This window comes from Caretta caretta, chromosome 1, assembly GCF_965140235.1.
Source record: "Caretta caretta isolate rCarCar2 chromosome 1, rCarCar1.hap1, whole genome shotgun sequence".
Taxonomy (NCBI): Eukaryota; Metazoa; Chordata; order Testudines; family Cheloniidae; genus Caretta; species Caretta caretta.
In genome coordinates, this window is record NC_134206.1 from 166,702,144 (window position 1) to 166,723,458 (window position 21,315).

General features: G+C 44.7%; 1 protein-coding gene across 2 annotated transcripts in view; it reads right to left on the reverse strand.

Moving 5' to 3' along the window:
• Positions 1-2,225: 2,225 nt before the first annotated feature.
• The window catches only part of EVA1C (eva-1 homolog C), a 63,551-nt gene continuing 44,461 nt past the window's right edge, over positions 2,226-21,315 (reverse strand). For both annotated transcript variants that reach the window (XM_075133131.1, XM_075133128.1), the window contains exons 5-8: positions 18,058-18,201; positions 9,551-9,631; positions 6,949-7,038; positions 2,226-2,751 (exon numbers count right to left, since the gene is read on the reverse strand). In XM_075133131.1, coding sequence (XP_074989232.1) covers positions 2,348-2,751; positions 6,949-7,038; positions 9,551-9,631; positions 18,058-18,201 — 719 coding nt within the window. In that variant the 3' untranslated portion in view covers positions 2,226-2,347. The remainder of the gene's footprint in view (positions 2,752-6,948; positions 7,039-9,550; positions 9,632-18,057; positions 18,202-21,315) is intronic.

Consider the following 21,315-nt stretch of genomic DNA (forward strand, 5'->3'; position numbering starts at 1 on the left):
TCTCTCTCTTAGGCCAGGTCTGCACCTGAAACTGTTCTTGCTAGAATACTGTCTCTTAATGGGGATGATACGTAGAGACATTTTTATACTGGCAAAACCATTAGTGCTGACACAGTTATGCTGGCATAAAACGCTTTTGCTGGTACAGCTTATTTAGTGTGAGCAATTGGTGTAAGCTGTACTGCCAAAAGCACTTTTTTGCCAGCATTGTGTGCCTCTGCACTAGGAAGTTTTGCTGGTATAGCTATACCAGAATAGCTGGAGCCAGGTATCTTTCCTAGCGTGGTGCAGGGTAGGCCTTAATCTGCTCAAAGAACTATTCCCATCTCTTCATAGGCAGGGTGAAGTTAATGAACCACAGCTGGCTCCCTGAGTCAGCTGGAATCAGTCAGCATTTCCCTGTGGGATAACACCTACTCGCAGGGTCGGTCAACAGAAAAACCTGGCCTTATTAGGCTAAAAAAAAAAAGTCTTTCACTTTGCAGTGCACATTGAAAAGATCAAGTAATTCACTAAATCTTTTCCAAACCAAAACCTGTGAAAGGAATGCATTAACCATAATAACTGCTGTGGAAAGGGGGCTCTCACGTCCCAGCGAATGAAAAACTAGTCCTATCTCAAATTTACAATGTATTGCATGTTTAACACAATGTGCATAATTTGGAAAAGTGGCCTAGCTAAATGAAGTAGGCTAATGTCATCCTTTCCCATCTCCTTAATCTGTGTTCATTCCCTTAACAGGACACTAATCAGTGTTCAGATTTTCCAGTTCAGCAACTGATTGCTGCTAAGCCAGCTGAGCAAGTCCCGCTTCTCTTTTCTAATTTTTTTTCCCAAACTCAATTTTGAGTTTAAAACAATCCCTATTTTTTTCTTTCAAAGGATTCATACAACTACATTGTACATGGGGGCTGAACAGGGACAGCACAGTGATCTCATAAGTATTACCACTAGGAAGTGACATTTTTCCTCCTTTTGTTCTGCTAGGTCCCTACAGACTGCCGTTCAATTATTGGAGACATTCTACTCAAAGGCAGGAAGGCTGCATTTTCAATGTAGATAAATTTCTGATTTAATTTTCTGTGTGACTGAACTAAATCAAATATGATTAGTCCATGAACACTCTTGAAGTGAAGATTATGACCCTTATCAAAGAGCCTCATGGAGAATAACTTGAAATCAGATCAGCAGGCTCTAAAAATATACTTTGATATAAACATTAGCAAAAATGGCCACAATACTCACAAAAATACTTGTCTAACATGCTACCAATCCTAAGGGGAGGTGGGGGTGGGATTTATTTTGGCTCCTACGAATTAAAAGGTTGCTAAACTCAAGGACAGACATACGTAACAACTGAATATGCCTCAGGTAAGTGCTTTATCGCATTTTTATTTTTAATCCTTTTTTCAGCAGTACATGCCACTGAAGGTCCTGATGCCAGTTTACACTTCTTACCCATGCATATCTTCCCTGCAAGTGAATTTTTTTTTCCATGGTGAGGGCATATGTTCCTGTTACCTGCATACAGAAAAAAGCCCAACTGTGAAGCTCCTATTCATACTGAATAGCACCTTACTCTTGCTATTGAAATCAATGGGACTACTTGTGGAGTAAAGCTTCAGCATACATTAGGGACTCGTCACCTAGGCCTGTGTGCATTCTGCATGAGCATTAAGGTGGGGTTTGGCTAACCATGGTTCTGAGCGAATACACACACTTTTGAGAAAAAATATGACTTCACTGTGGCTTAACTTCAAGGGCTCCCACACTTTTTACCTCTTTTGCATACAACCCTATTGAACCAAACCTGTTAACCTGCCTAATGCTAGCAGGATTTTAGCTCCAGCTATACTGAGCTCAATTATATTTACTGGGGGGGGAAGGTTGAGTTGGGATGTGTTGGAGCAATAGCAGAAGGGCCTCAGGGAGCCCTGGATGGTTTTGTCTAGCTCCACCTGCCTTATTAATAATACAAATATTTTACATTGCTTTAGCACATGGCAGTTCCAAAGTACTGTAGAAGCCTGTCCTAACTAACCTGTTAACTAATAAATGCCATGTCCTTATGGAACACAAATACCTAATCCTGTATTATGCTGCTTTATTACTTTTCTTTCTGCAAAGGTGTATGTTTTTCACTTATGTACAGGAATTCATCTTCAACTAGTCAATAAAGAACAACAACGAACTATAAATACTTGCAGAATTTGTTCCACACTGGGTTATGTAGTCAAGGGTTTGAAACAGTCCTTTTATTATTGATATATTTTTTTACTTTACAAATAATTATATATAGTTACACGTGTCCCTTCACAGAAGGTACATTAAAAACAAAAAGCTTGGATCATCCAAAATAAACACTTTGTTGTTCATTAATATAAAACGGACTGATATTTCTAGTAAGAGACATATCCAAACCACTGTTCATCCAAATTTCTTGCATTATCTGTTCTCGGCGCTCTATCCTTTCAGCCAGTTCAGCTGCTTCTGTTGAATTATAACCCGAGTAAGAAGTCCTATAAAACCCTGTTAGCTCATTTGGCAAATCTGAATCCAAAGAATCTTCCTCTTCTTCATCATCACTGTGATCATCTGCTTTGTCACTTTCCAGCACTGAATGGTCTTTCATTCTGTGCAGTTTTGGGAAGTCGTTAGTGCACGACACATGTATCACCAAAGCGCACAGTGTGAAGACTAAGCCAATACACACACTAGACACGAACAGGAGAGCAGCTCTTTCAGGGTGATCTAAAATTCAAAACAAAAAGCCAGACTTAAAACATCTGTAAACAAAAGCTGAGAACGGATACAAAAGTCAGCGGTCATTTCCAAAGAGCCCTACGTGATGTTGGGTAAGTTTGGCACTTCTTTAGCCTTATCTGCCATGCAACAAAAAGTCTGTATACATGTAATCTAAATCCTGTCTAGTCAATTTCTTTAATTACTGTGCAAAAAGACTTGCCCCTAAAAGTATTAGGCTGTGTGTTATGAATAGTTTACTAGCACTCTTAACAACTGGCTGGTGGCCATGCCACCTTTTCCAGCCATCTTGCCATAGTGGGCATGGCCTGGGAAAAAGGGGGCATGGGCAGAGAGCTTCTGTGTTCTGGTGAACTCTGGTTGCCAGAATAGTCCCTCGGGCTGTTGCAGCCTTCATGACAAAGGGTACATCTACATTTGAGCTGGGAGGTGTGATTCCTAGCTAGCGTAGGCGTACTCTGCTCTAGCTAGCATGCTAAAAATAGCAGTGCAACCAGGGTAGCCAGGGCAGTGGCTCTGGCTCGCCGCCTGAGTACATACCTGCCCAGGCCCCCTGGATACATTTGGGGGTTAGCCCCCAGATACATGGCTGCTATCCCCAGATACATGGCTATATTTAGTGCTCTAGCATAAGCAGCACTCATGTGGGTACATCTATCTCACCTGAGAATAGCACCTGTGAGCTCAAATGCCACTCAGGACCAGACCAACACGTGCAGTCTGAGTATCAGGGAAACCCAAAGGTATCTTACCCATTTGCAGCTTTCCCGTCCCCCAAGCTGTCACATGCCAAATGGCAAGTCCTGAGGATCTGAGCCATAATCTGCAGTCACTCCATCTCGGTCTGTGCTCTTGTCAAATGTCATAAGTAAAGGCCAGAGAATGCCAATGTACAAGGGGGTGCAGAGGGGCTACCCAAACCTCCTGATTCTGGCATGTCCATTCTGGTTCACCAAAGAATGTCATGTGAGGTCTCAAATAAAAGCTGGTGTCACACTGGTCAGCAATAGCATTGTGAAATGAATGTACAGATAATATGTAAGGTGTTATGCATAGATACTAAAAATATGTTCTTGAGTTTGTGTCGAGAGACTAGTCACCAGCATAGGTGAAAAACAGGTTCTCTCCAGAAAGGTTTATCTATCTGACTGTTCTCATGTAAATTAAGTGTTGTATGTTTCACAGTGGGTCTCCTATAACCAGTCTCGCCTGAAGGCAAATGAAGGATTGCAAGAATTTTAAAAAGAAACTAAGCAGAAAGGAAAAGCAGTGGGGGGAGGAGTGAAGCACAGAGAACTCCATCTGCAGGTACACATCAAATGTTTACTCCACTATATTTGGGAGGGAAAGAAGACACCTGGGCACCTTTTACTGAGGAAGAAAAGGATAGCACTTTTGCTTCATGAAAAAAAGGAGCCTCAATCAGGCTAGATTGAAAATGCTGGTGTGAATTTTGGGTGAGACAAGCTTCTTTAGATAGAAGGTTAAGTTTAGTCTCTAGAAAGTGTGTTATGATTTTGTTTTATATGTAACCGTTTGTTTCTGCTACCCATTATCACTTAAATCTCTGGTTTTTTATAACAAACATTCTTATTTTCACTGTACCTACATCTAAGTGCTGGGGTGTAAAGAAAAATGCTGTTCTTAATTGAATCTTACACGCTGGTGTACTGTTCCTTCGGGAACAGCAGGCCTGGTAATGCTGTGATTGTTCCGTGAATAAGGGGCTGGACACTGCTGGGAACGCTCTGAGAACTCAGGAGACTGCTGTGTGCCTGTCCCTACGTGTACAACCAGACTAAGACCTGTTGAGGCCTGGAAGGCACTGCTTGTGCTGCCAGAGGCTGTTGGTTTCAGGGAGCTGATGCACAGCAGGCAGAGACGCTGCTTCATGGTGAAGGGCAAGTGATGGCAAGGTGCCTCACAACCCTGGTGTAGTGGGGTTGACATCTACCTCTCACAAATGCCCTCTTTTGGTATGGTATGTCTGCCGTCTTTCCATTTATGGTGACCCATCAATAGTGTCTCAGGTGGTTTTTTAGTGACTCAGCCCTCCGGCTGAGTCACACACACTGTCTGTATGTGAAACAGAACAAACCCTTTCCAGAGTATACAGTCTTTAACTTGCCTCGGGCATGGTATAGGCCATATCCTCAAGGCTTCTTCGCTGGAGACACTGTCTTCCTGTGGCCCTCCCTGGGCTCAGTCCTAGCAGTCATCCAGGAGATCCTTCTTTGCTCCCCCGGTCCCAGCCTGCAGACTATCTTAGGCTCAGTTCCAGCAGCGAGCCAGGAGCTCTCTCTTGCTCCCCTGGTCCCTTCCCACACTGAGCTGTCCATGGTCCTACTTCTCTTTCAGACAGTCAGGAACACAGTCCTCCCTCCTCCAACTCCAGGCAGTAACTGACTGATGCTCTGTTCTGCAGCTCCTTTTATATGGTCCTGCTGGGCCCTGATTGACTGCTCCCTGCAGCCTCTCTCATTGTTGGCTCTTTCTCCGCAACCACTCTTGGCCGCTTGGAGGACTTCTCTTCTGCTCCTCTCTGAGATGGAGTGTGGCAGGACCTTGAGGCCTCCAGTATTTGTATGAGAGACCTCTAAAGCAAAGGTGTGCTACAGGAAGGTGTGATGGTGACTCAGTAGGGAATACTCTTGTATCTGATTCAGTAGTTAATGTCTTTCCCAGTACAGTGCTAGGGGACACTGTGTTGCAGCAGTGTCATATTTCAAATGTTATGTAAAACTAAAGCCGTAATTGCTTGTGCTCATTTACAGATCCCATGACCTCTTCTGAAAGAGTAGAAATGTTGGCTCCAGGGCTGCTCCCAAATTTCAACTTGTGGTGTTATAGTCTGTCTACCTACATTTTTTTCTCAGTTTTCAGTTAGCTGGTGATATTATTGATACGAGCTGGGTGATACCTTGTTATGGGTTGAGTTGAAAGCCCATTGAGAGTGGTAGGTGTGAACTCATCCTTCATTTAATATAACTGTAAGCATAAGCCCCACCGAAGGCAAAAAATGTGTGTGAACCCATTCAGGAGTTTTTGGCTGAATGCTGTTTTGGGTAGGGGTGTGTGTGTGAGAAGAGAGTCGCTGTAGTTAATCCACCTCCCTGAGAGGCAGTAGCTAAATCAATGGAAGAATTCTTTTGTCCTAGCACTGTCTACACTAGGGTTTAGGTCAGTGCTAGGTTTAACTATGTCACTCAAGGTTGTGGATTTTTCACACCTCTGAGTGATGTAGCTAGGTCAACCTAACTTTTCAGTGTAGACCAGCCCTGAGAATGAGAGACAACCTAAAGGAGCAGCTGAAAGCTGAAAGTGGCTGACTCTGAAAGAACCCTGGAAAGAGATTTTTGGGTTATGGGTGCAGGCTAAAAGAGTGCTCTTGGTGCTGGGAGCAAAAGAAGCTGTTTCTTGCTATTTGATCCCCTTTGCATTCAGAGACACAGGATTTTGTACATTCTTTGTAAATAAACAAAACTGGATCAAAAAAACTCCTATTACCAATTTCTACTTCTAACTGGAATATCTATAGGGCCCCAAACTTTGACTAGCCACTCAGATCTAAAAGGGGCAACATTATCTTATATTTATTTTCCTAAATCCTGCTTTGTAGGGTTGCTGGGTCAGAATTCCCACATCGCCAATGGTGGACACAGACTGAACATCCATCTAGACCATCTTAAAGATCTAGCTAGAGGTTGATCTGGGTGGCACTCTGCAACAAGACCACGTCCCTTTGGGATTTGCCTTGATGATTGGTGGTGGTGGTGGCTATGGGTCAGAATTCCTGTCATGTGCCATCCCAGAGGTGGCTGAATTTTAATTGTGCTTCAGTGATCCTTGTATACACGGACCAAAACTTCCAGAAATGGATTCCTAAAGATAGGCTCCTACATAAGTGCCTAATTTTCAAAAGTGCTGAGCACACAGAGGTCCCGGGGGGGTCATCAGGGAACAGGGGGCTCCCATTGAAATCACTCATTTTAAAAATCTTGGCTGTTGCCTCTAAAAGAGTTTGGGATCCTTCGGGATGGAACATATTACATAAATGTCAGTTGCTATGTTATGATCGTCTCATCCTCCCGGCAGCGTGGTAATGCTCTACCAGCACAGTTACTAGAAGTAACAGGATTACCAAACACAGTACAAGGAGGGGGAAAAAACCCAATGTTTTCCTACCTCTAACGTAAGCAAATGTAGCCAAAGAGTTGCTAATAATAATTCCATCTTTCTTTGGAAGCCTTGATTCCCTGGGGTCAATGTTTATATCTGTAATGTGAAAATACAAGACAAATTCAATTAGAGTATGTTACGCTTGATAATGCTACTAAATTCTAATTTTTCTTTCAAGTTCTTTAAATCCAACAGGTCATCTAACTGAACTCGTGGAAAAATTTAGGACTGACAGTGTTATAGTTTCAGGGACTTTGCAAAACATTAGACCAAACCCGTGATCTACAAACAAAACATAACGGATAGTTAGAAAACTACGAAGTTGTTATTAAACAGCAGCTATGACCAATCCCATTTAGTGCCTGAACCAAAGCCCAATGAGGCCAAAGGAAAGATTCCCAATTACTTCACTGAGCTTTCGATCAGACCCTAAATGAATCACTTCCCAAAACAATCTCTGCAGTATCCTAGAAATGGTGGCAATAGAGCCGAGGTGGGCAAACTACGGCCCACGGGCCACATCCGGCCTGTGGGATCCTCCTGCCTGGCCCCTGAGCTCCTGCCCCAAGAGGCTAGGCCCCGGCCCCTCACCAGCAGCCTCAGCTCACTGCTCCACCGGCGCCGTGCTCTGGGCGGCAGGGCAGTGAGCTCCTGGGGCAGTCCAGCGGCAGAGCCCGGCCTGACCCGGTGCTCTGTGCTGCGTGGTGGTGGCATGGCCCGGCTCCAGCCGGGCAGCATGGCTGTAGTGCTGCCAGCCACCAGTGCTCCAGGCAGTGCGGTAAGGGAGCAGGGAGTGGGGGGCTGGGGTTGGATAGAGGGCAGGGGAGTTCAGGGTGGTGGTCAGAGGGCAGAGGTGTGGATAGGGGTCAGGGCAGGAACAGGGAGTTGAATGGGGGCAGGAGTCCCGGGGGGGGCAGTAAGGAAGGAGAGCGGGGGTTGGATGGGGCGGCGGGGGGCAGGGGTTCCGGGACAGTCAGGGGACAGGGAGAAGGGGTGGTTGGATAGGGCAGGGGTCCCAGGGGGAAGTCAGGAATGAGAGGAGGGGTTGGATGGGGCGGCGGGGGGCAGTTAGGGGCGGGGGTCCAGGGGCGGTCAGGGGATAGGGAGTGGGGGTTTGTGGATGAGGCAGGGGTCCCGGGGGGGTCGTCAGGGAACAGGGGGGGTTGGATAAGGCAGGAGTCCCGGGGGGGGGGGAGCAGATAGGAGGTGGGGGCCGGGCTATGACTTCCTCCCCTAACTGGCCCTCCATACAATTTCCGAAACCCGATGCGGCCCTCAGCTCAAAAAGTTTGCCCGCCCTTGCAATAGAGGATGTGTGCTAGCCACACCATTCATTTTCTCCGCTGTTCACAAAATTACATTTCAGCCTTACTCATACATGGTTATCCAGTCTGAAACAATCATATACTCAATGTTACTGTTCACATCTCTTGACCACAGTTAAGAAAGATGTACAATAGTTATGGATAACAACAATGTGCCCATGTCCCAGTGATGGAAATGTCAAAATGCAATATGTTTAAAGTTCTGTTTAAAGTGACTTCAGTGGCTTAATTAAAGATCACAGCTCATAGTATGTAGTGTAAGGGTATGGTTAGAAGATAACTCGTTTTTTATGTGCAGTTTCCCCTCTACCTTATTCCAATCTAAATTTAATAAATTAATAGACAAGAATGAAATATGCTAAGACATAAATAAGATTATACTGTGCATGGCTGCTTCCCAGGGAATGAAAGTGACCAGACTGAGAAGCAGCTGAGGAGAACAGCGATGAAAATGAACAGTACAAGTGTTGCTACTCTGATTCTTGAGGAAATCTTGTGTATATAAACACATTGTTGATCAAGGTTGCTTTTTTCAGAAAATCTTTAGCTCTGTAGACAAACAACCACATCATGTAGCTTGTTTGGTTTGAACATGCAGTTTCAGGCAAATGACTTCTCCACACTTTAAGGCACCCCTTTAAATATTCAGAAGCGCTGGCAGTGAACTACAGCGCACATTGGGCATGTGCGTTCTGGAGCAGAGACAGAATTCCTGGCTGTGCCTCCTCAAAAGGTGGACATAACGAGGCAGCGATTGGCACACTCGGGTCCTGAAGAAAAGGGGTAGCTCCTCACTTACCAGAGCCACTGAGCATCTATTGAGTCAACAGGTTCTTCCACAGGAATAGGTGTGGGAAGCATGTCCTCACCCCTCAGCTGCAAGCTTACCAGCTTCACCTCTCAAATTTAGGACCAAATCTTGCAATCCTGGCTCGAGCCAACATCTTATATATTTTTACAGGCATTTGGACTCCTGGATTTGGCCCACAATAACTTATTTAATATCAGGCCCTAGAATTTTGCCTTTGTTCCTGAATGGATTTCTCATTGTGAAATTCCCACATTACAGTATCATCAGAATCTAATTGTGTAGAACTCATTCTATTGATGATAAAACATCTTTTTTTTTTTTTTTAGCAACTTTCAGCGGTCAGAGCCAGTTTTAACACATGATTTTACTATTTCCCCCTCTTTATTCTAATACAGCTATGTCCATCTGTGATCAGACATATTTCCTATTTTGACTTAAAGACAAATGATGGTAATAAAACCATAAAAATTACCATATTCACCGTCGTTCTGCTTCAGAGAAGGATTTAGATTAGAAATCATTGGATCAACTGCTGTAAGTATGATTTTGGGAACTAAAAAGAAAAAAGAAAAATTGTGCACTTTCAATTTTAAGAACATTACGCTGTCTGAGCTGTTATCTTAATCACACTGCAAATAAGGAAAATTCACTATAAACTATGGCCCAGAATAATAATCAAACCCATCATTAATCCATTTTAAATGTGCACAATCAACACCTTTATGATTACTGTAACACAAAAGACCAGGGCTGTAATTTTCTGCGGGCCTCGTCCACTAAAGAACATTCATACAAAGGCTCTAGTCCTGCAACTGGATTCGCACAGGTAGACCCTTGTGTCTGCATGCAGCTCAAGTGCAGCCAATGTGGCTGCATGAGGGTGGTAGGGTCTGCTCTTCTGGGTTGGACTGAAGGAACAGGGCCAGAGTTTGTGCTCCCAGAGCCACAGTTACCGAAAGAGCTAAATTTCTCCTGTTAATAACAAAAGATGAATCAAATGGATCTTTCAGGGGCAAGATCTTTCTTTTTCTGCTGCTTTTCTTATGTTCCTACTTGTAGTCAAAAGTAATAGATGCTAAAAGAAACAAGTTCTTGTTAAATCCCTTAGCTCCAGGTGAGAGCAAGGGTCTGGACTGCTGCCAAAGATCTGTCTCACAGAGCATGGTTTCCATAAGACATAACTATCCAATAGCTAGATCCAGCTTTCGGGACCAAAAGGAAATGCCAATGAACAGGAAATAATGAGGCATACTTTTGATAGACCTTAAATTGTGCCAACCACTGCTTTTGATGAGGAGAATAGATCAAGTCTGTAACGGTCAGTAAAGAAAAGTTTGAAGCTCTGTGTGACGTGCTCTGTGACTTTCCTGATGAAAAGTTTTTGTTCTACTTCAAGTGGTGGACTCTACTAGTATTCTGTTGTGGGTGTGCATGCACTCCATGTGCCAGAGAGCCTGCAGTGGAATATAGAGACCACACAACTTGAAGAACTCCAGTTACGGTAAGGTAAGTAACCGGAGAGTGTTCCAGATGGAATGAGCTCTTAGGCCATGTCTACACTATGGTGCTGCAACTGTGTTGCTGTTGTGTAGATGCTTCGTACAGTGACAGAAGGAGTTTTTCCATCACTGCAGTTAATCCACCCCTCTGAGTGCTGGTAGCTACATCGAAGGAAGAATTCTTCCATTGACTTAGCCAGAGCTACACCGGGAGCTATTTCAGCTTAACTACAGCCTTCTGGGGTGTGAACTTTTCACCGGAGTGACACAGCTAGGTTGATCGAAATTTTAAGTGTAGACTAAGCGTTGGTCTGAGTGGCCAGAGAACTGTTTCCTTTTAATTAACTTATTGTTCTTCTGCATTTTAGTGGATTTAATTTGGAAGCTTTCACACTCTTCTTACAGGGATTAAAATGATCTCAAAGGAAGGCACATTGTGTACATGTTAAGAGCTCACAAATCCTGTGTCAGATGAATGGGTCCTTCAGTTATACTGATCTTGGCACCTATTCACTGTACTATACAAAGACAGACTGATGGAGTTTCACACGCATTTGGAAAATGGAAGACATTTCAGGTATGAAACTAATGTTTGCCAATAAACTGTGTAAAAGAAGATTGACAGGAACAGAGTGAAGTCCTGTCCAAGGGGTTGAAGTACAGTTTTACTCTGAAAAATCTGAAAGATCTGAAAGAGGACAGAGTTGAAGCTAGCCCTGAAACTGGGACAGATATTGTCTATGTTAAAATCCAAATCTCGAGTGAGGAGAAACCACCAGCTCAGAGAGGAGGAGGAGGTGAGAAGAAATTCTGAGGCAAAATCAGGAACATCTCTCAAAGTACATAGTTAGTGGATTTACAATTGAGAAAGCCGTGTATTTCTGAACATAGGCATTCCTTACCACTGTGATGTGCTATCAATTCAGTTCAGTTTGGCTTCAACAGGCAAATTGCTTTAGCAAAGTAAAACTTGATATACTGCCATAATCAGAAATTTCTATGGAGAGGTTTGCTTTAAAAACATACTACTGTACCTATCCACTGGGAGTCTTTTATCAACAGGAGCTCCCACCCTGTGTGTGGAATTTCAAGAATTCAAAACTCTTCTTTTCTCATGGCTACTAGATGATCTGTAAAATAGTTAGAGCTGCAAATCACTTGCTAATGCTTCAGATTGCACAGTTTAGTAGTGTTTGGCAGAAAAAACCTGCAAAATGTGCCAGCAACACAGAAGAATGTTATCTACTACCTGGTTTATGTGTCTTTGCAAAACCACTACAATGATTAATAGTATGAGTTATCTTACCACATACATACCCCTCAGCCCACAAATAAAGAACAAGGTGTCATAATTATTGTTAGCATAATTAAAGGGAATTCCAGTAACTCACTTTTATAAAAGGACCAACAACACAGAATTTACTGTCTAAGCATATTATGTATTAGCTCCATGGCAAGCCTCCAGCTCCTTCTTCATAAAAATAAACATCAATCTTCATAATTCCTCTCACCTGAAGGCTAACATATGAGGGTAGATTCTTAAAAGCTCTAAAACATACCTTTAAAAATCCCCTATTGTGCCTGCAAGGAACCTGCCTTCTAGATAATCCATAGATGATCATTGTTTTCTCTGATCTTCAGATATATGGCACTGTACAACTAAAATAAGAATCAATCCCAATATGGCTACTTATTGCCAACCATGCAAGTAAACTCTGAATACTGCTTATTTGGGCCTCTCCAATGGGAAGACCTGCCAGAGGTAGACTCAGAAAACTCCACAGTGTTTCCCCATAGAGTTAATTTGGCATATTCCCCACAGGGAGGGGAGGAGATTGCAGCTGCAGAGGGGAAGGGGCAGGGTGCACAGCTTTCAAACCTATGAAGTCCAAGGATCTCTGGTGATATTGCCAAGAGTTAACACCTCCTTTCGACTGGAAGCACAGATTGCTGCGATTGGCTTCACCAGTTATACCAGTATCTTACCTCAGTGCTCAGGCCAGGGGGTAAGAAAAAGCAGGCATGGGGGGAGTTAATGATACTATTGCAGTTTCTGTAGTGTAGCAGTAGGGGCCTGATCCAAAGCCCTCTGAAGAAGTTATTGGAAAGACTTGGATCAGGCTATATGTAAGCTGCCTACAGGAGCTAGCTACTTCCCTTCTGGCTAGATGCCACCCTTACCCAGCTGCCAAAAATGCAGAGCCCCAGTTATTTGGTGCTCAGGTGCAATGACATGTGCAGGCTTCTAGGGGGCACAGACCATGCTCCCTCTCTGGTCTGGGGGCTTTTCTGCCCCGCACACCAACCAACTGTTGGGAGCCTCTGGTGTTTTTTGAGCAGAACCATTAAAATAAACCCACTACTGGGCAAGAGCAGTTATTGATCAGGACATACAGGAGAATGAAAACACAGACACAGGGATGGAATTTAAAGTGGAAGGATGTTACGTTATTCATTTTTAACTTTAATGGAGTGGGTTAACTCTCCCCACCCCCAATACCAAAAACATATTTGGGTTCAATGTGGGTGTTAACTGACCTCTATGCCAAATATCTAATGTTCAGGGTTGGACCTCTTCAGCCTCTCCCCTAGGATTCACCTCTCCCCCAATCCTCTGGCTCTCTTCCCTTTGAGGGAGAATGAGGGTACAAATGGGGGCACCTGTCTGTGAAGACTTATGGTCTCTCCATTTTTCACCAGCATACTCTTATTCACCTTTGGGAACTGGCCCCTCTGAGCCTCTCACCCACACTGGCCACTGGTTGCAAGCTGTGTCAAAATTACAAACTAATTTATAAACCTACAACTTTTAAATCTTGTCTTTGCTCTCTATTTACCTAAAACTAGGCCTCCAGGATGCTGCTAAGAAGGTGGAAAAACCCACCAGGAACCTTGTCAATCTTGCCCTGAGGGAAAAATTCCTTCCTAATCCCAAAACCCGGCAAACAGTTCAACAATTCAAACTATACCTCCACAACAGAACAGGAAGCAGCAACCACAGCAGAATTGCTACTGCATACTGTGGCCTTGGCTACACTTGCGAGTTACGGCGCAAATTCCCCGTCCACACTGGCAAGGCACGTAGAGCGCTCTGACTCCGCGGCTCCAGCGCTCCTGGTAATCCCCCTCGGCGAGTGGAATACCGTTTGCTGCGCCCCCGCTGGAGGGCTGCGGTACCAGTGTGGATGCCCTGGCCCTATATTGCGCTCTGATCAGCCTCCAGAGGTGTCCCACAATGCCTATTCTAGCCACTCTGGCCATCACTTTGAATTCTACTGCCCTGCCCTCAGGTGACCAACCGTCAGACCTGCCCTTTAAATTCTCTGAGAATTTTGAAAATCCCCTTCCTGTTTGCTCAGCCAGGCGTGGAGTGCTCTCAGCGAATCTTTCCAGGTGACCATGCCTCCACGCGCCAGGCGATTCCCAGTATGGAGCAATGGCGAGTTGCTGGACCCCATCAGTGTTTGGGAGAGGAAGCTGTCCAGTCCCCAGCTGCACTCCAGCCGTAGGAATTACTATACCTTCAGGCAGATATCAAGGGACATGATGGAAAGGGGCCATGAGCGGGATGCACTGCAGTGCAGGATTAAAGTGAAGGAGCTGCGGAATGCCTACCGCAAAGTCCGCGAGGCAAACCACTGCTCTGGTGCTGCCCCCGCGACCTGCCATTTTTACAAAGAGCTGGACGCGATACTTGGGGGCGACCCCACCTCCACTCCGAGTACCACCATGGACACCTCAGAGTCCAGTGCAACAAGGCAGGAGGAGGAGGAGCAAAGCAGGAGTGAGGGTGCTGAGGCGGAGGAAGACACCTCAGAATCCCTAGATGCATGCAGCCAGGAGCTGTTCTCAAGCCAGGAGGAAGGTAGCCAGTCGTAGCGGCCGGTGCTTGGGGAAGGACAAGAAACATCAGAGGAGGTTCCCGGTAAGCAGCTTTTATTTTGGGAAGGAAGTTATTTGGTGCGGGCTCTTGGGGCGAGGAGGGTTAGGGCTGCATGCATGCCTAGATGCAGAATAAGGCATTGATGTGCTCTCTCACATTGCGGTAATCGGCCTCAGTGATCTCTTCAAAGGTCTCAGCCAGAACTTGGCCAATGCGCTTGCGCAGGTTTCTTGGGAGAGCCACTGTGGTCCTTGTCCCAGTAAGGCTAACGTGTCCACGCCACTGTGCCGTGAGGGGTGGGAGGACCATTGCTGCACACAGGCAAGCTGCATATGAGCCAGGGCAGAATCCACACTGCAGTAGAAGACCCTCCCTTGCTTCCCACGTCACCCTCAGCAGCAAGATATCTTCCAGTACGAACTCCTGTGGAAAATGTGGGAAGAGTGTTCAGTATAGGGGCCCCTTGCTGCTGTTGGCTCTCCCCAAGGCACAGAAACTTAGAGGAAAGTATGAACATGAAACAATCAGTCACGCTTGACCCTGTGCTTACTCACCATTTTGGGGCTCCCGTGGGTTATGTGCGCTCACTTTGGGAAGGCTAAATTATACTATTGTGTAGACTGTGCTTGCCCTTAAGTACGGGGGAATCATTGCTCTGTCTGGTGTGAACAATGCTGCCTCTGTTAAGTGTTGCATTTTGCCTTTACAATGCAACCTTGAGATCTCAGCCGTCCCTTGTTATCACTGGCCGAAAGACTCCAAAGAATCAGAAAGAGGCCATGTAAAAGCAAGGAAGACATGTTGCATGAAGTAATGCAGCATTCAAGTAATGAAAATCGAAAAGTGCAGGAGGGGCGGGACAGTGAAAGGAGGATCCGCCAGCAGAATGAGGAGCGCTGGCACATAAGCGCGGATCGCCGGCACCAAAGCACGGAGCAGCTGATAAGCATAATGGAGCGCCAAGCGGACTCTATCCAGGTGCTCATAGCCATGCAGACGGAGCACTACCGCGCTGGCCTCTCTTCCCCCCCCCCCCCCCCGCAGCCCTTGTCCCAATACTCTTTCCCTTGTGCCCCCATGTCACCTCCAACCCACTTTCCCCAACATCCAGGTTCTTACTGCCACCAGCTGCCTCCAACACCTGTATCTTCACCACCCAGCCCTGCAAACTACGACCCTTTACCAGTGCACTCAACCCCATCACAATACAGTATAGCCATCCTGAAGTGCAGCACTCATTGCACAGCACTCCAGACAGGACATATGCAAATCTGTGATTTTACCGTTCACCACCCCATCCCCTTGCCCTTTCTGTTTCCCAAGCAGTTGTGTTTCTTTTCAATAAATGAATTTTCTGTTCAATAAATGGATTTTTTGGCTTTGAAAACATTCTTTATTATTGCATAAAGTAAAAGAGACCTTAGCCCAGGAAAGAAATAGGCACTGCAAGTCAGCTTAGCAAACACAAATTCCTACTAACATTGGAACCACTGCACTTCACTCCTGTGCAGACATTACTGGTGGCTTCAGCCTCAAATTGCTCCCTCAAGGCATCCCTAATCCTTGTGGCCCTGTGCTGGGCCCCTCTCATATCCCTGCTCTCTGGCTGTTCAAATTCAGCCTCCAGGTGTTGAACCTCCGAGTTCCATGCCTGAGTGAATCGTTCACCCTTCCCTTCACAAATGTTATGGAGGGTACAGCACGCGGATATAACCACGGGGATGCTGTCATCGGCCAGGTCCAGCTTCCCATACAGAGAGCACCAGCGGCCCTTTAAACGGTCAAAAGCACACTCCACAGTCATTTTGCACTGGCTCAGCCTGTTGTTGAACCACTCCTTACTGCTGTCAAGGCTCCCTGAAAACTCGTGTCATATGCGTTACTCGTGTTGATATCATCAGAGTCCTCACTGTCAGTTTGTAGCTTAAGGAGTAACTTGACTGCCAAACGTGATGCACTGGCGAGACTCGTCAGCATATTCCTCAGCAGTTCGGGCTCCATTCCCACAGACCAAAAGGGAAGACAGAGCGCGCAGTACAAAAAACATTGAAAGATGGCGCCAAATGTGGATGGAAACACAGGGATTGCTGGGATGCGAACTGATGCATAATGGGGCATTGGCCCTGCCCGCCCTCTTCCCACAAGCCACAGCGCCAGAATGGGAAGAGGTGCTCTGTGGGATCGCTGCCCGTAATGCACTGCTCCCAATGCCACTGCAAGTGCCGCAACTGTGGCCATGCCAGCGCGCTGTCAGCTGTCAGTGTGGACAGACTGCAGCGCTTTCCCTGCTGCACTTTCCGAAGGCAGGTTTAACTCACAGCGCTCTACATCTGAAAGTGTAGCCATGCCCTGTGAGGGTGAAGGGGAGAGGTAAGAAAGACAGTGCCCATGAGCAGCTCCGGCCTATGTCCCCACCTCCTTGGGCAAGTGGAGGGTCCAAGGCTCCCCACAGCAACCCAGCCCCCCTGGGTGGCTCTTACCACAGCCCAGCTCTGGCTTCTGGCCTCGGGGCGGGGGGAGAGGAGGAGCAGGGGGTCCCATTGCAGGTGGGAGGTGTGGGGGCCCAAAAGTTCTTTGTGCCGAGGGCCCCAATAAATCTTAATCCACCTCTGGCTGCAGGGGTGCAGCTGCACTGGTGCTCCACTGTAGTGCTTTGGTGGAGATGCTACTTCTCCGACAGGAGACCTTAGTTAATCCACCTCTGAGGGCGTGGCTACACTGGAAACTTCAAAGCGCTGTCACGGCAGTGCTTTGAAGTGAGCGTGTGGTCACATGCGAGCACTGGGAGAGAGCTCTCCCAGCGCTCCTGGTAATCCACTTCCACGAGGGGATTAGCTCCAAGCACTGGGAGCGTGGCTCCCAGCGCGCTGAGCCTGTCTACACTAGCGCTTTAAAGCGCTCCGACTTGCTGCGCTCCGGGGGGTGATTTTTCACACCCCTGAGCCAGCAAGTTAGAGCACTATAAAATGTAAGTGTAGACAAGCCCTGAGAGAGGCAGTAGCTATGTTGGCAGGAGAAGCTCTCTAGTCAACATAGCTCTGTCTACACCGGGGGTTAGATTGGTATAACTCTGTCGTTCAGGGGGTGGATTTTTCACACACTTGAGCAACGTAGCTATACCAATGTAAGTCTGTAGTGTAGACCTGGCCTGAGACTTTACCCAGAGTAAGGAAATTCTCTGTAGGGGGAGGAACTTAGGTGTACCCATGTGGATCATATTTCAGGATCAGGGCCTTTATACAGTGCTTTGATTATGCTGAAGTGCTTTATAAAGGCTAACACAATACAATAGTGGATTTTCTTTACTTAGCTGTGCTGTAGATGAATTATATGGAGCACAATTTAATATCTAGTGCATTTGTCAAGCACATATTTTAATTATTGCAATTTATGTTCTGTAGATCTCTAGCTGTGTGATTGTACCTACATCTCAGGTATTTTGACATGTAGCTATAATAGGTTACAGATACTAACAGGAAGGCCAGGTTTAAGAATCCAGCTCTGGGCATGTGCGCTCATATATATATACACAACTTTGCATTATTATGCTCTGTAAGTAGAATGAGGTCTTCAAAATTATCACATATTTGCTCTTACCACATGCATAGCTGACATTAAGATATTTTTTCACTCCAGGCAGGCACGGACTTCCAAAATGGTTGTTGTTGACAATAATTTTACACCTTTGTTTCCCATAACACCTCTTTGATAATACTTCTAAAGCTGTATAGGAGAAACAGTCTGAAAGAAAAAAATTTGAAATGTTGGTTATATACATATACTTATGTTATCAAAGACAATATCTACTACATGTGTACTTATGAACCTGAACCTGTCATCCATATTCAGTCAAAACTCCCATTGATTTCCCTGAGTAGGACTGCAAAATTAGATCTTAGGTTTATTCATTGAATATAAACCTACGTTGCTAACTTCTACATTTGCCTTGCATTTGTTAGGAAATGGGATTTGTATATTTCTGTTGCAGGTCAAAAATGTGCTCCCAGTTTCAATAACATGCCATGTGCATTAATTTTATAAAAATAAACTCATCTGCCTGGATTTTACATTGAAGGTGAAATGAACTGAATAGGAAAGTTTATGTACTGTACCTACCTGCTTTAATCTACTTCAGAAAAAGCAGAATATCTTTAAATGCTATTAATTTCTCACATGTACTAAACACAAATCCAACAGGAAAAATGCATTTTTGTCTTGTTTTTTAAATACGAAACCTTCTGAAATTGCAAGTGAGGAGAAGGTCATTGTTTTCTGGAGCTCTCTGCTCCGAACCAATATTATTTCATTTCCTTTGTGGCTTTCTATGAACGATGGATGCTTTCTTTTTGGAGTCTCCAGCTGGGGACTTTTAAGAGGTAAGAAATATATTTCGCTCCTTTTGACCAAAAATGTCAGACAAAGAAGGCAGCTCGTTATCTTCTTCCTCTTCATTTCCATCTGGGTTGGCTAGTGCTACTTTAGAAGAAACATGCTAATGATCACAAGGAGTTAAAATAGGATTCACAATAGATTTAACACAAGGCAAAAATCAGTCACCTTTGAAAAGAAAACAGAGATTTCATATTGAGGTTTTTGACAAAAATAAAAATTCAAAATTTGAAGTCCAGAGATAGAACAAATCTGTAATGTATCGATTGAATTCTTTTAAATGCAGACCAGACTTAAGCAACTATGAGTAATTTGTAAACCTGAGTAGCTAGTCTGCGGATACTGCATTGTTTTGTTTGTTTTTGGTAAATGGCTTAGTGACTGGTAATCTTGAGATACATATTCCCTTGAAAGCAATTCTTAGCTATAAGAAAAAGCTGGTGACTCTTAACTCCAGCACTTTTGATGCGAGTCAGAAAACTATAAGAAACAAAATACTTTAGTTTGCAAAGTCTTCTGACCACATTACATATGAAGTCTGTCATAGCGGAATTTTATAAACTCAAAGCTGACAAAGAGAAGGAAGAGTTTTGATTCAATGACTCAGCTGTTTTAGTCTCCCTTTGGTGAGCTTGAACGCTGGAAGACAGAGTAGATTAGGTGGACATTTTTAGGACTCTTTAGGCAGCAAAATAGTTTATCTTGGCAAGTAAGAAAGAAACTAAAGAACATTCTGTAGAGGAACTATCAGATGATCCATACAGGAAGTGCTCATGATAATAATATTGTTCTTGCAAGTTTAATTATATTTTCTACAACCTTTCTTGCTCTGCTGTTAATTTTATTTATATGAATGGTGTCTTATATGAGGCTCAAGCCATTGGCCTGCTTATTTCATTCAAGTACAATGATATAATGAGAACATGTTTTATTTCAATGTTTTTAGGTGTTGGTTCATGTTGCTGTTCAAGTTAATAACTCCTTTTAGTCCATATTCATGTTGACTTTGGGTTAGGCTCCTCTACCTGAGCCATTCTTGGCACATCACATAGATTAATAGGCTCTTGGCATCTAAATGTTTTGGAGGAAATTCCAGAATCTGCCTGGTTTCATGTTGGGTGGATCCATTCAAACCTTTCATGCTAATTATTTGTCCTTTTTTTTCTTTTACAGGAAGGGGTAGTTTTTCTAGGCTTTATATGCAAAGTTTTATGACTAAAGAAAACTATTTAATTGTTCCCCATAGGCTAGCCAATGTTTAACAGCTAAACAATTCAGTTCAAAATGTTCTACAACTTCATGCATACTTTTTGTGTGTGCTTGTTATCTTTCCAGTAATTCCCCACAGTTAGAATGCTGGCAAACATGTGGTTCAGTTGGCAGGAAGTCTGTATACTTAATATTAAAGAGTACATTTTCAAGAACAGGCTCAAAATGTGCCCCTGCAATTTTGCTCATGCAAACCTCCCCAAGCAGAAATTACACAGATAAATCAAAGAGATGCCTAACCAGGTGAGCTGCATATGCTATTCTCACATTCAAATTCAGGTTTTTGAATACACAGAATAGCAGGTGCAACTTATGGGACTGGATTGAAATATCTTTGACAATTTGGCCCAAGTGAGTGAGTCCATCCTTTTCTCGATTGAAGAGCCAACTTGTAGTAGTTGGTGCCTAGTTATTCTTCTTCCGCCATGTCACACTGTATTTTGGTTGTCTCACCTATTTCCTCTCTCTCTCCACTGTCCATTCTGAGCCTTTTTCTCTCTGTGTTCTTTTTCCCCCTCCTGTAGATTTCTAGTAGTTTTGCCTTCTATCCTTCATTCTCGTTTTTGTTCTTTACCTCGTTTTTTCATGCTAGCCCTTTCATTCCACTCTGTCCTCCTCTTGCTCCAAATTCCCCCATTTCAGTCTGCCATTTTTCCTCTCTCTCTCTCTGCTGCCACGGCTATATGTTCTCTCTCAGGCCTCGTTTCACTGCTAAAAAAGGTATACTTTATACCTCAGGGTAGCTAACATGTATGAGCTATCCTAAAGTAAAAGCACAGAGACTAGCCACTTTAGCTTTACTGTGCAGTAAACTAGATGAAGTCAATTCTATATCCCCAGTGGGGTAGGACCTCAACTAGTTTACCTCATGGTAAAACTAAAGTACCTTGTCTTCACTGTACATTTACTATCAGCATTTCTCAAACGAGGCCACTGTGGCTGCATGCGGCTACCAGCAGATTTTTTTGCGGCCTACAACAGCCTCCAAACCCTGGGCAGAGATTGGGGGCAAAGCAACAGCCTCTTCCTGCAGCACCCAGCTGTTGCTCCTGAATAGCTGTTAGCAATGGCAGCGAGATGCACTGCCTTGGTGTTTGTGCTGGCATCACCAGCAGGGATTGGAGCCCTTCACCGCACAGCCTCCTCGGGGGCTCCAGGCAGCACGTCTGGATACACGTGGGGCTGGTGTGCACAGTG